This window comes from Diachasma alloeum, unplaced genomic scaffold (assembly GCF_001412515.2).
Source record: "Diachasma alloeum isolate Michigan unplaced genomic scaffold, Dall2.0 Dall_scaffold_01437, whole genome shotgun sequence".
In the NCBI taxonomy this organism is placed as follows: Eukaryota; Metazoa; Arthropoda; class Insecta; order Hymenoptera; family Braconidae; genus Diachasma; species Diachasma alloeum.
This window is the reverse complement of record NW_021681535.1, coordinates 36849-51566: the sequence shown is the minus strand read 5'-3', so window position 1 is coordinate 51566 and position 14718 is coordinate 36849. Positions and strand designations below refer to the sequence as shown.

General features: G+C 38.5%; 1 protein-coding gene across 1 annotated transcript; it reads left to right on the top strand.

Annotated features, from left to right (window-relative positions):
* The first annotated feature begins 76 nt into the window (after positions 1 to 76).
* Positions 77 to 14335, top strand: LOC107046497 (retinol-binding protein pinta). The gene is made up of 3 exons (XM_015269120.2): positions 77 to 617; positions 10585 to 10948; positions 13881 to 14335. The coding sequence occupies exons 1-3, from the start codon at positions 334 to 336 to the stop codon at positions 14136 to 14138; spliced, it is 906 nt and encodes a 301-aa protein (XP_015124606.1). The 5' UTR covers positions 77 to 333; the 3' UTR covers positions 14139 to 14335.
* The last annotated feature ends 383 nt before the right edge of the window (positions 14336 to 14718 follow it).

The following is a 14718-nucleotide window of genomic DNA, read 5'->3' as shown; positions in this document are numbered from 1 at the left end:
TTGTTTAGCCCATAGTCACGCCAGTTCAGGAGCTGTGCGTGTTCTACTCTCCGGAAAACGACTATCTTAGTCCGTCCGAATAGCTTAGTTTTCCGTCAGTGTAAAGTATGAACTCCTGTTGCACATTTCGCGGATAAACTGCGAAGAGAAATAAAAACAGTTCGTCGTGACGACCATGAATGTTTTTTAGTATTTGTCGATAATTTTGTAATCTACTTTTTCAAGAGAGGGAACTCAATCAATAACCAAGGGAATTGAACCACTGATCACATACCCGATCAGTTCGCACAAAATTCAAGATAGGACGTATTGAGGAGAGACATTCAATACAAAATGGCAGTGGTACCTTCAGTGTCCTTCGAAGAGCTCCTGAAGCGCGAATCTGAGCTGAAGGAATCAGATATTCAGGCGCTGCGAGAGTGGTGCTCAAAGCAGCCGCATTTGCCAAAAATATCGGACACTGATTTAGCGGTATTTCTACACAGCAATTATTATCGAATGGAACCAACGAAGAACACAATCGAAACATATTATACACTTAGATCTCACATACCGGAGTTCTTCAATAATCGAGATCCCTTTGGAGTGAAGGAACTTCGCCAGGCGTTCAATACTGCGTGAGTGCAGAGAGAATAAGTTATTGGCATACCCTTTTAACCCTAGTCTGATCACTAAACGCGACCCTGCGATTGGTCACCTCCGCGGGGATTCCCTACCGTGTTATTTAGGTTTTAGGGTGAATGCCTATGAAATAGAATTTACACGAAGACGCATCTGTATAAGCAATAAGAGCACAAGATTTTCCCGCCAATTTTGCGTCTCCGTGTAGATTTTGTTCCATGGGCGGTCACCTTTAACGTTGCCGAATTCAATCTATACTGCCCGGGCGCGTTTAGCTACTTTGGGGCAACGTCGGGTCATGGACAATTTCATTCATTTTCATAAATTAGCAATTCGCTTCCGAATTTCTATAACGATGGATTTTAAATTGAATGCAATGATTTATTGTATTCAATTTATTGACATTGCCTCAATGTTGATAGCCAACATTGCCCCAAAAATATTGGTTTCAAAATAATTTTTTTCAACAACAGATAATGTAATCAATGTCATGATCGAACTTGGTTAAGATGTCATTGGAAAGAATATTTTAAATCATAATTAGAGTCATTTAAACAATTATTTTTTTCAGTTATCGTCGAAAAACAGTCGGTCACTTATACACAAAACACCCATACATACATATATACATCCGGACATGATGTAAAAATTGCATATTCGAACTCCTGAGGTCAAAAGTAGTTATCCTGATACAAAAACAGGAATTTTCGGATTCGACAAATACAATGCTTTCCTTCGGAAGCAAAAATTATGAAATGTAAAAATGGAACGATTTTATTGCTTTCAGTTGGTAGTAAAATGAATCTCATGTTTTTCTAAATGATTCAGACCAAATTTGTAACTTACATAAATAATTTGATTTCAATTTTTCTATTCAATTTTAGTTTTTAGAGGCTTTATGTGATGAAATCAATACCTATACCACAAAATCCAAGAATATTGAAATTGCTCCATGAAATTAAAAAAGTCGGAAAATTTTTTATTCAAACAGTTTCAATCATCTAATTTATCAATTGAATTGGCTAGAAAAAACTCCAAAACAAAGGGTGCATAATTAGCGGCTTTCGAACAAAATTCCATAAATACTTGCTTTTTCCAAATTCTCTTCTTAGGAATGAATAATAGAATGGTTCTGTTTGTAGCCGGGTTCGAAATTGGTGAGATATTTGAGGGGTGCCTGAGATGTGGGTGGATTTTCGGGGATGAATGAGTTAGACCGAAAGAAATGATGCACGCACGTGGTTTCCACAAGTGTAATATAATGTTACTCAATTAAATGTTTACAATAGTTACAATGATTCACAAAAGTTACACAATAACTGAGTACTGATAAATAATTTGTGAGCTGAACTTTTTTTTTGAGCCATACGATAATTGAGAGAACAAAAGAGAAAAGGAACGGTTATGTACGTGCACGAGGCAAACGGTATGCGTGTGGAGGGCCGGTCGGTAACAGCAAGTTGGCCCGTCAGGTGCTGCCACTGAACTGTTGCTCTCCCAGTGGGCTGAACTGGGCGTAGTGACCCGCGATAATCGACCGATTTTAAACATTCTCCCCCACGATCAGCAACTGTAGTTGTCTGATGAGATGGCCTATGATGGTGAGCTGTAACATAAAGAGAAGATCAAGGAGTCCCAATAATGGTCTCTTTAGTGAGCTGAATAGTCTGACATGACCTCGAGATGGACCGCTAAGGTGGCCATGCATTGAAAACAACCTTGAGCTTCGTCGTCTCACTGCTTGCCTTGAGAACTCCGTCATGAGGGAAGTAATACTCCGGAGCAACATGAGCCCGAGGGGAATGCAGACCATCCGAGACCCTCGACCCTCTTGAAGCCGCAGCTTCATGTGATAAGGTCATCTTGGAAGCAGTGCACCCCCCCGTGAGCTGACGTTGATGAGCTAATGATGGGAGCTATCCGGAAGCCCGATGCATGTGGTCGAGGTCCTCGTACTTTTTGAGAAAGTCCGAGTAGAGCTGGTGATAAACCTCATCACGTGAGAATTTCCTGAACAGCCGATGAAGGCAAGCAAGAGCGGAAGATCGTGAGTCGCCAAGAAGACCTGGCGATTCCATGACGATTCCCGAAGACGATCCAACAGAAGCACGTGAGCTGAGCCATCGGGGATTGTGGACCATTGGTGATGATATCAAGATTGGATGCATTGGCCATAGACGTCAGCACCAATAAGGATATCAATTCGTGCTGGTTTGAGGAAATCAGGATCAGCGAATTGAAGTCCGTGGAGATAATCCCATGTGAGCTGAGCCGATGAGGAGGAGGACAATGAAGTTGTAAGCCAGATGCCGTGTCTCCGATTCCCGAGATTCGGAGTGAGGTCCTGGTATTCATCAGCCCAAGCTGACGGACGATCTGGTCTGAGACGATGGAAACTTCCGACCCTGGGTCGATGAGTAGACGAACCTGGTGAGCTGGTCGTCCTGGACACACCAAGAGGGCGACGCTGGTAACCAGGAGAACTCCAGGGCGGAAATCCTGAGCTGATCCTGAGTCAGTGTGATGAGCTAAACATGAATCGACATTCTGAGCGGTTGAGCTTCATTCAGATGTCCCTGGTGTTACTGACACGGTCGGAGCAGAGTCATTTGAATGATTGTACGTAACCACTGGCACGCTTTTTCCTTGGGGGTGAGCTGGGCGCAGAAGTGTGGCTTTGCGGGTCAGCTGGTGTGGTACGCTGTGGCTGACTCGATGATGTTGAGTGGAGCAGTGAATGATGATGCCCATCACAGATCTGACAGTTGAGCCGTGAGCGACAGTCCTTCACCCCGTGACGTCCCAAGCAATTGAAGCACAGGTACTGGCGCTCGACTACCTCACGGCGACCTGCTAAGGTCAATGCCTTGAATAGTGCGCAGGACGATAGATAATGATCACCTTCGCATGCTGAACACGGATAGGTGACCTTGCCAGTAGTGGGCTTGGCAGGAGTTGGACGAGCCTGTCGACTGGATTGAGTGGTGACGGTGTTGACGCGAGCGGTGCCTGTTGATCGTACTTGAGCCTGGGAGCTCTTACTAGAGCTGGATGACTGAGCCTTCACAGTTGATGCAGGAGCACGTGCGAGCGAGTTGATTTCGATGCTCTCCATTGCACGTGCTCTTCCGGTGAGGAATTCCTTGAAGTCCGTGAAGCTGGGATAATCGTTGGACGACCCGACTTTAATCTCCCAAGCTTCACGGAGTTTCGAGCTAAGCCGTTGCGCAACAATGTAAATGATCACCTGATCCCAGTGGGATACAGGTGACCCGAGTGCTTCAAGCGCGTTTAGCGCCTCGGAGACAACGGTGATCAGGGCATTCAGGTCCTTAGCGTTATGAGACGCCATGGCAGGAGGATTCAGGAGCTGCTCCAGGTGCGCCGAGATGAGTAGTCGCTTGTTCTCGTAGCGAGTCAAGAGGAGTTCCCAGGCGGTTGCAAAAGAATCATCCGAGATGGTCAGGTTCGCGATGATCTGAGCTGGTTCGTTGGAGAGGCTAGTGCGCAGGTAGTGCATCTTCTCGACGTTAGAGAGATCCGGGTTTGAGCCGACCAAGGATGAAAAGAGGTCCCGGAACGAGCGCCAGTCAGCGTACTTCCCTGAAAACTTCGGTAGTGCGATCTCAGGTAGGTATCGCTTCGAGTACGTCGGTTGAGCTGAGCCAGGTGCCACTGAACAACAAGAGGTGGACAAAACGCCCTGTCGGTCGATAAGCTGATTTAGGATTCCACGCGCCTCATGATAATGACCGATGGTGCCGTCAAAACATTTGTCCTTGAAGTACGGTATTTCAAGGACATTTTCAACCTGTCCACTATCTGCAACCAATTTCTCATGAGTGAGCTCGAACTTATCCCAATAGCTTTCGAGAATCACCAGCCTGGATTGAAGATTCGAAATTGAGAATTGAGCGGCCTCTTCGGTGAGCAGCTCCTTGTGAATGCGCTCTAAAAACGCGGCTCTGGAGGTATTGAGGTTAACCGTGACCTCGAACGACGCCATGGTAGGAGCAGAAAAGAGAGAAGATAAAAAAGGAGTGGCTCGGCGAGGAAAAAAGAAAAAACCCGTGAGAAAAATATAAACAGAATATAAACAGAGATTAAGCTACTTAGCCAATTGCACTAAGTTGAGCTGGACCAGTGAATGCAGGAGACGGATTGCAGTGGTTGAGAAATCCGTGAGTGCCAATTGCTGACTCCGATTCAAATAAGCCCGCAGTTAAGTTGATCTGGATCCGCAGGTTGAGCACCGTTGCGTCGGATGAGTCTGGTGTCGAGTGTTGAGCGGAGCCGCCGATTGAGCACCACTGATGCGACGCTTCTGTTCCACTCCCGGAAAACGTGAAAAAACTCCAAAAAACCGAAAAATATCCCACCAATCCGGCTCGAAGGATCAAAATGTTTGTAGCCGGGTTGGAAATTCGTGGGATATTTGAGGGGTGCCTGAGATGTGGGTGAATTTTCGGGGACGGATGAGTTAAACCGAAAAAAGTGGTGCACGCACGTGGTTTCCACCAACGTAATATAATGTCACTCAATTAAATGTTCACAATAGTCACAATGATTTACAAAAATTACACAATAACTGAGCTGAGCACTGATAAATAATTAGTCAGCTGAACTCTTTTTTTTTAGCCGAACGGCAGTTGTGAAAAAAAAAAAGGAACGGTTTATGATAATTGAGAGAAAAATAAAAGGAACGATTATACACGTGCACGAGGCAAATGGTATCACTCCCGAAAAGTAAGTGAGATTGAGGTGAGTAGCGTAGCTGCGTGTGGGCGGTCGGTCGGTAACAGCAAGTCGGCCCGTCAGGTGCTGCCACTGAACTGTTGCTTCCCAGTGGGCTGAACTGGGCTTAGTGACCCGCGATAATCGACCGATTTTAAACAGGTTCATACTTCCAAAAAATATAATTTTTTTCACATCAATTTAATTTTTGGTGCGATTCTGGAAGCAGAAAAATTCATTACAATTCAGGAAAAATTGTTCTTTCAGTGAAAAATTAATTATGATGGAATCATTCATAAAAAAGAGTCATGCTCTCTGAAAATCGCAATTTTCCAATCATTTCATTAGTCTATTTCGAGAAGTCGACTCTCTATTTTTTTCCCTACTTTTAAAATATTTCCTCATAATTATGAGTAGATAGTAGTTGTACTGTTGAAAAAAAGAATTCAAATTCTAAGGACAGGTTAATAGTAGATTTTAGGAGTTGGAGAAAGAAAAGTCATGAAATGTAAAATTTCACTGAAAATTTACTGCAATTCAACATTTTTTAACAGCAAGAAGATAAAATCTCCCAAGTTACTTGAATTCTCATTCAACATATGAACGTTCTGTACCTAATTACTCAATAGTTTCGAATGCTGAAGCAATTATAATTGTCCAAATCGAAAATAGAATTATTTAACTTTCTTAATGTTGCGTTTAGTAAGGTTTTCTCCAAAGTTGATTAGAATCAATAACTAGAATTATGAGATTATAGAATTTGAATGCACCACAATGAAAACCATGATCAATGGTTTCACTTTGAAATAATAATAATAATATCCGAATTAAAAAATTGTAGAGAACAAGAATGACGATATTTGCGTCATACCTTGTGAATCATTAACATAAAAAGGAGGTTCACGGAAATGGATAGCGCAGAAGGAACACTGTCATTTCAAGTTTTTCTTTTCAATTTTGTGCTGAAAACATGAGCTGACGATATTCAGAGGATTGCCAGTTTTTTCCGGATGTAAGATGATATAGCAGTTTTCCGGAGAATTCAAAACAATTATGAGGGTTTCTGAAAAAATTTGAGAAATTCAAAAATTCGAGAATACGGAGTTCTTCGCAAATATTCGAGAATTTTTGAATAAGTAATGGGAGAACAATTGATAGGAAAAGGTGAAATTTTCCAAATAAAACTGATGTGAAGGAGTTACGAGCTCCCAATAATTGCACTCTGATTGATTGAAATGAGAACGAGAAACATAATTTGAAAAATTCTAGAAATTCATCGGATTTTCTCAACAATTTCTCAAACATTCTGCAAAAAAACTTCAATAAAATTTCGGAATTTTATGGAGAATTAAAAAAAAATTCAGATTCATGCTAAAATTGTAAGAAAAATCATGAATGACGAGAAAATACTCCGAATTAGCCAAAGAGCATCAGAATCGACCTTATAACTTTTCCAAAAAAATAGTTGAATGCTGTTGTAAAGATGTAAAGGAGACTAAAGGGGGCGGCGAAGACTAAAAAATTCTAGGTTGTGCGAAATTGAATAATTATTGTTTTGTACTCTGAATTAAATTTTGATTATAATTATAGTTAGAACGTCATTTAAAGAGCACTGAAATTCAGAATTAGTGAATCACTTCTTGAAATATTGGGATTGAACAGGCGATCAACCGATAATCATTATTTTCATGAATCTTAGCACTCAGTGTAATAAGACGGCGACGAACCATTCATTTTTGAAAGAAACACAAGGAAAAAAATGTTAAAAGACATAATGAAAGGGCATCTGTGTCGCGGCCGCGGCGGCGCTGGCGAATTTGAAAAAGGAGCCTTTCAGCTTGACTGAGATAACAATGCAAAGCCGAAACTGTTAAGAGTCTTAACTTAAGACCAATAGCAATATAAAAATTTTAGAGTGTAGATCCTATTCCTAATGCTCATTAAGAGAAGATTGTTGGAAATTAGTGATGATGTGTTTCAACTTCTTTATAAAATCCAACTCCAATAGGATGGATAGGGGATGACTTATAGGAACCGTAAGGAAGTTTACAGCTTCCCTCAAAAATCAGAAAATTGTCGGTTTTTTCCGAATGTAAGATGATTCGGGCATTTTCCAGAGAATTCAAAACAATTATGAGATTTTCTGAAAAAAATCTGAAAAATGCTGGATTTTTTCGGAAATTAGAGAAAATTTTCAGTATCTCTTAAATATTAGAGAGTTTTTGAATAAACCATGAGAGAACAATTGATAGGAAAAGGCGGAATCTTTCAACTAAAATTAATGCGAAGTAGTCACGTGACCCCAACTACTGCATTCTAATTAATTCAAATGGGAAAGAAGATCATAATTTAAAAAATCTGAGAACATAATTTCACCAAAATTTCCAAGCTTTTAAAGCAAAATTTACAAGAATTTCGGGATTTCATGGAGAATTTGAAAAAATTTCAGATGATTCATCAAAGTTTTAAGTTCATAGCATCGTCGAATAAAGTTGTGTGAAAGATTATGAATTCGAAGAAAATACCCCGAATTAGCGAAGGAGCAGCAGAATCGGTCATATAATTTTTCCAGCAAAAATAATTAAATGCTTTTGTAAAGGTGTAAAAGAAAATAAAAGGAGTGGCGAATACAAAACAATTCTGGGCTGTGAGAACTTTAATAATTACTGTTTCGTACTCAGAATAGAATTTTGATTATAACTAGACTTAGAACATCAGTCAGTGAGCACAGAAATTCAGAATTAGTGAATCACTTATTGAAATATTGAAATTGAAGAGGTAATAAACCGATAAGCATTGTGTCCATGAATCTTAACACTCAATTTAATAAGCCGATGATGAATCATTAATTTTTGAAAGAAACACAAGGAAAAAACGAGAAAAAGCATAATGAACGGGGATCAACGTCACGGTCGCTTGCAGCTGCGGCGGCGCTAGCAATTAAAGAAAAACGATGCGCGGCGGGGTTTCCCTCATAGGGTGATCAATCTAGGGTTAAGGTGTTTCGTGTACAAAGTCATAATAATGAAAAAAATTGGAAAATTCGTGAGAGAAATGTCTGAATATGCTACGTCATTAAAAACTCTTGCACATTTTTTTCAGACCTCAATCTCAAGAAAGAAAAATAATGAAATTCAATGTTTTTGTAACCTCTCCAGCTATAACCTCCGAGGTTACGCCTCTCAATTAGGGAAATTTCCATGACACGCAAAAAAATAATGTACTATTGAAGAAAAACTAGTGGATAATAAATCAAATCTTTCCTGAGAACACGTATAAGTTTCAGGTTTTTTCAGATTTCATAAGAAAGTTATTTGAACAACTGATTCGGAAAATTATGAATTTCCGGGGCAATGACGCAGGCGGGTGATTCGAATATCAGTGAGCATCATGGGACAGGTATGGGTTAGACCATGGAACAGAGGAGAGAAAACGCGACAGGTTTACCAACTCGAGACGCATTTTAATATTATTTCAATAATTAGAAAAACATTAAGGTTGTTGTCGCGAGAGAGTCACACTTGAAATTTTCCACGCTTTGGGCTGATATTCCGCTAAACGAAGAACCCGGTTTAAAACAAAAACTTTTGCTGATATACAGTTCGACTCGGCTCACGCATACATGAATGTACCATACACGAATACGTGCGCATGGTGCGCATACAACTAACGCCGATTTGTGTCGATCGTGGCAACCACGCAGTGTATCTCTCTCTTCGTGTGACTCCTAACCTGTTCGGTTCACCGACTCTTTAGCACTATTTAAAAAAATGTTCCCAGAAAGAAAAAGTACTAGCATGATGAAATTAGGTAAGTTAGCAGAACATTTTCTGGAAATTAGTGGTAATTTCCATGCAGCACTATTTGATGTTGAAGTTTTACAAACATTGTCAGAGAAATTAATAACCGCAAGAAACAATTATTCCTTGCAAAAAAGTCATACTTGGAGTGTATCATATCGGAAATTACCAAAGAAAAAGCATTGACATTATTACTTTCGTTAATGGTTTTAAAGAGCAAGTATCTGACATGTTTAAAAAAATTGCCAACTCTGGTATCTCATTTGTCGTGTTGTTGACAGCGAGTAAACAAAAAGGAAAATTGATGCAATTATTATCAGAACGAAATGACATAAACAAACCCCGAGTTACGAAAACAAAAAAAGTTATTGATAAAATTATTTTCTTTTTTGAGAGTCGTAAGTCAAATAACACATGACTATCTATTATTTTATTATACCATTTTCCATGTTTGTTAATTACTACAGTGTTTATAGATAGTCAATTAAAAAAAAAGACTGAATTACCGCATTTTTGAACTACTCATTATAACCCGACCATTTCAAATACATCCGCGCCACCGACTCGAAGCTGCGTGTTGTCATAGCTCGCATACTGAACTCATTTGCCCTGCCCATTGGGGGGAAAAAATAACTTTCTATGATGATTTCTCAAAAACGAAATGGTCAATCAATTTCATTTTTTTTCTGTACATTGATTGACACTATTTCTACACTGTATTTTTTTTTAATAAAAAATGTCGAGTGGTTGTTTTTTAAAAAATTAAAAACGATGAAACTGCATTTAACAACATGTAAAATTCAAAAAAATTTATCTTAAGTTTGAGATGGTCAATTGCAATTATAATGGGCTTATTTTACAGATAATTTTTAGAGCGATCTACGATGAAAATTGAAAAAAAAACAGTCGAAAAAAGTTACACAACCTTAAATAAAAATTATTTGACACCCGTAGGTGATGAGAAAAAAATCAATCGATCAGATAAATAAAATCAATATTCAAAAAATGTTCAAATGCACACTTATATAGTTATTTGAAAATATAAGGCTCGAGAACATTAAGACTCTCCTTCCGTTTCACCNTCCCCCCCCCCCCCCCCCCCAGTGATCTACACACGAAACACGAATCAAAAGAGACAATTGAATAGAAATAAATAAACGTATTGATATTGTTCATGAATATGTATATCGAAACCGCGTGAAAAAAGGTACTGAATTTTTCAAAGAGATTGGCAAAGAATGGAAAAAATTGTAGATATCGCTATACATTTTTAGATCACTCCTGGAATCGCAGTGTGGAATTCTATACAGTAGAGATAGGAATGAATGATTTATTGTTATAACAGTACATGTAATAGAAAATTCTTGAGGATTTTTCAACTTCAAGAATCGATGACTAACTGAATTCGAAAGTCTCTTTTAATTGGCAGGGCTTTCATGCAGCTCGAGGGGACAACTGCCGAAGGATATCAAATAGCCTATGGTCGTTTCATCGATCTTGACCCTGCGCACTACGTCTACAATGATTGTATGAAGTACTGGAATATGGTGACCGATCTATGGATTCGTGAGAAAGGGACTATGAAGGGGCATATCTTCGCCGTAGACATAGACGGCATCACCTTTGGTCACGCCGGTCGGTTGAGTCCAATGGGGCTCAAGAAGTATCTCACGTTTTTGCAGGAGGGACTTCCAGTTCGTCTGAAGGGCCTTCACTTCATCAACTCCATGCCAGTTATGGAAATAATTTTGGGAATGATGAAACCTTTCATGAAGAAGGAATTGATGGAAGTCGTAAGACTTTTTCATTACGATTTTCTCTCACATTCATCTTTCATTACCGTGGAGACGCCAGTATTTTTGAAAAATACAAAGAAATGAAAAAAAGCCAAGTCAGAAATACCAAATGAATGGCCTTTGGGCACAATCAGATGTCTATGAGAAAAATATTTCTAAATCGACTAAGGATTGGAAAAAAGTAGAAGCAGGACCAACGTCCTTGGCGCGGATCAGAATGTAGAGGATTATGTTGGATATGGAAAATTGATAGGATATTTATTACTTAAATATTCTAGTAATTTTCCTGGCCGGGCAATAAAATAATTATTTTTATTTAGTGCAGATCCTTACCTTTAAAGTGCTAGGCACATCTGTTTCATAAAAAGGAATCGAGGGTGATAATCTAATAAAGTTTTAACTAACTCATTTGTACTAAATTTATTTCAGAGTAGGAATGTTAAACAAAGGAAATATTGCGATTTTATGCCTTGATCAATAATCAATACAAATATAAACAACAGTAATATTGTACAATACTGATTTGAATTTTAACAAAGGCTTTGAGGAGATTAAGGAGAGACAAAGCGAAAAAACCCTCGATGACAGATTAACATGATTCGGGTTACTCACTTTCAGGTTGTCGTCACTCCTCTTTCTGGTCACTCGCTTCCAATAAACTATTAGTCCTTGCTCTTTCGAAATGTGTTTTGATTTAATTAGTAGATTGAGTTCTTCTCACAATTTTACGCTGTGACCGTAACAGGTAATTTTGCACCCCGTCGGACGGTACCGTATAAATGATTTAATTTGAACAATACGCGGGATCAGCCACTACGAAGGTGTGCGTAATTGCGACTTGACTTCCCGATAACCGGAAGGATAGATAAACGCCGGGCAGAGGTAATGACTGATTCCGGAATCAGGTATCTAAAGTTCGCGAGGAGTTCGCCCCTTGATGTGATCGACTTCGATGCTAGAACAAGACTGTCTGTAATTTTGCAAAATTTTGGTACGTGCGTTCCCGGTCAATGCCCGAGTGCAGGTGGTTCGATGCTGATTTCGCATCATTTCAGCTATATTCATCACATTTCCGTGGATGAGGCCGTGTTTGGTGTTGGGAAATCGAAGCATTTTGTTAGCTCGATTTTCCAGAATATTCTTTCAATAAAGGAATTTTTATTTTATGCATTCAATATTATGGGAGAATAAAATAGAATATTCTCAAACACAACAATTAGAATCTAATCATGAAATAAATACTCCACAGTAAGTTGAAAAATTCCGCGCCAAGGACGTTGGTTTCTACTGATTTTTTATTTCAAAGAGAATTTTTTTCGCATTCTTATTCGATTTAGAAATATTTGTCTCATAAACATCTGGTTGTACCTTATGGCCATTCATTTGACATTTTTGACTTGTTTTTTTTTAAATTTCTTTGTATTTTTCAAAAAATTTTACTGTTTAGTAAGAATCAAACAAAAATTTTCCTTGGCGCAGTTTTATTACAAAAATATTTGTTTTTGTTTTTTAAGAAAATTTGGCAAGTTTTTTTCAAAACGGCTACATATGGTTATTCTCCTGACCTTTTAGTTCTGTTTCTCCAAATTCTATTTTTTCCGCTCACGAAACAACATTGGTTTTAGAAAATATGTTTTCTCAAAAACAATCCACAAATTCGTTAGTTTTTATGATCCCACCAAGGATAAAGCTTAAGAACAGGAGTTTCTAAAATCTAGAAACTATTTTTTAAAGCTAAACCACTTTTTTTCTCTGTATACCGCCACTCTCTCGAAATTACCTCCGACTTGACGTCCCCCACCACTCAGATCCAAGTCTATTCTTTCCTGGCGGCGACGATAGAATAATCCTAATTATCAGATGAGTCCCTGACAATCACTGACATTGCTCTGAAAATGAGAAATAATTCCCTCAAAGTTAGTGACGATGTCACTAGAAATTCGTGATGATGTCATAGAAAATTGGTGACAAAATCGCTGAATTTCACAATTTTGCAATCCCTGAATTTTACAATCGCAAATCACTAACAATTAGGTATAAACTTCTAAAAATCAGTGACATGTCCCTAGCAATGAAAACTTTTTCTTCGTGATCTTTCGATCTGCTTCACGAATTTTTGTTTGTAGTTATTAAAATTTTCTGCGAGGAAGGTTCTCGGATAAATTTCTATCAATCTCTCCTTTTAGAAGACACAAGATCTATGATCTATTCATTTGTTGAAATGAAGAAATGGAATTCATTGAATTTCATTTTCTCATGAATACCTTATAAATATTGATAATGAATCAAAGAGAATTCGACTAATGATTGATGTGAATAGCTACGTAGAGTAAAAGAATATATAAAGAATTTTTCATTTTCAATTAATTATCTTCAATTTTTTAAAATAATCGGTCTCCATAAAAGAACAGAATTTATTTATTTCACCGATGATATATATACATGTGAAATATATATATTATATATACATATGACGTGAAAAAAAAAATTACCACTGAAGAATTTGAAATTATGGCACTGAAGAATTTGAAAATGCCGCGTGTTTTTTGTGAATAACTTCGTATCACATATTGACCAATCAGAATTAAGGATTAGCGGTCAGGCAATTTCGAGATATTTCGATATAAAACAACTTCACGTTTCTTTTATCTTTAGTAAATAGGATCCACATACTGCAAAAAATTTGGTGTTAAATTGACACCGATCAGTGGCCCAATGAGTCCACGCCATTTTCGGTGTGGAGTTGCGATGTTAAACTTACATCGCACCATAGGACATCGCATGTAAAATCTGGTGTTAATTCCACACCAATCGGTCTCCCAGGAAGTCCACAGAAGATTTTTTACTGTGCAGAATGATCTGCAGTCATGTTATTGTACCTGTCAGATACTGGATTTACCTACGATTTCAGCATTTACATTAATTTCAGCTCCACATTCATACGAACAGCGAAAGCGCAGCGAAATTTTTCCCCATCGAGCTTCTGCCAAATGAGTCAGGAGGTAAAGCTGGCCCTCTGATGGAACTCCACTCGAAAAACATCAGAAGACTCGAAGCAAATCGCGATTTCTTTCTGGAGGACGAGCTGACCATGCGAGTTAACGAGGCTCTGCGTCCTGGAAAGCAAAAAACTGCCACTGATCTTTTCGGAGTCGAGGGAACCTTCAAAAAGCTGGACATCGATTAAAATAGCTCTATCGTTTTGGAAATTTAAAGAGTATTCGAAACTCCAAGCAATTTCCCTTTATTTTTTGTCAAATTAATTCTTAACGACTGCTGTATTTGAAGGAGTAATGTTAAAAAATCAGGGTTAACTCAATGTTTTATTAGAAAATCATAAATTTGGGATATTTTGGTTATATAAAAACTAGTTTTGGTACAATAGAGACCATGAAGCTCAATTTTTTCTAATTCCCCTATTCACAACTTCCTCTTAATATATGAATAGCTAAACCGCGAAAAATATAGAGAAATATTGCTTAGCTGTCTTATGATAATTAATTGACAAACAATTGCCGTTTTCGTGGCCCATTTTTCGCTCATGACGTCACGAAGACAGTCAGGTAACGCTTCATTGGTCGAAGCAGAAGCGAGTGGGGAGTTGTCATCCTCCATTGGCCGAGGCGCACCTCAAGATTGGGTAAGGTCGGATCGAGCCATTCTGTGATTGGTCCAGCGCTCGACCGCCTGTATGACGTCATTAGCGATTTCAAAGCGTTTGAAATCTTCAACTTTTAACAATTAATTATTAATTAATGAGCAATATT

Excerpts from the sequence above, each read along its gene's own strand:
- LOC107046497 (XM_015269120.2), top strand. The coding sequence starts at position 334 with ATGGCAGTGGTACCTTCAGTGTCCTTCGAAGAGCTCCTGAAGCGCGAA. Across the intron at positions 618-10,584 it reads CGCCAGGCGTTCAATACTGC|GGCTTTCATGCAGCTCGAGG; the intron begins GTGAGTGCAGAG and ends TTTAATTGGCAG. Across the intron at positions 10,949-13,880 it reads AGAAGGAATTGATGGAAGTC|CTCCACATTCATACGAACAG; the intron begins GTAAGACTTTTT and ends CATTAATTTCAG.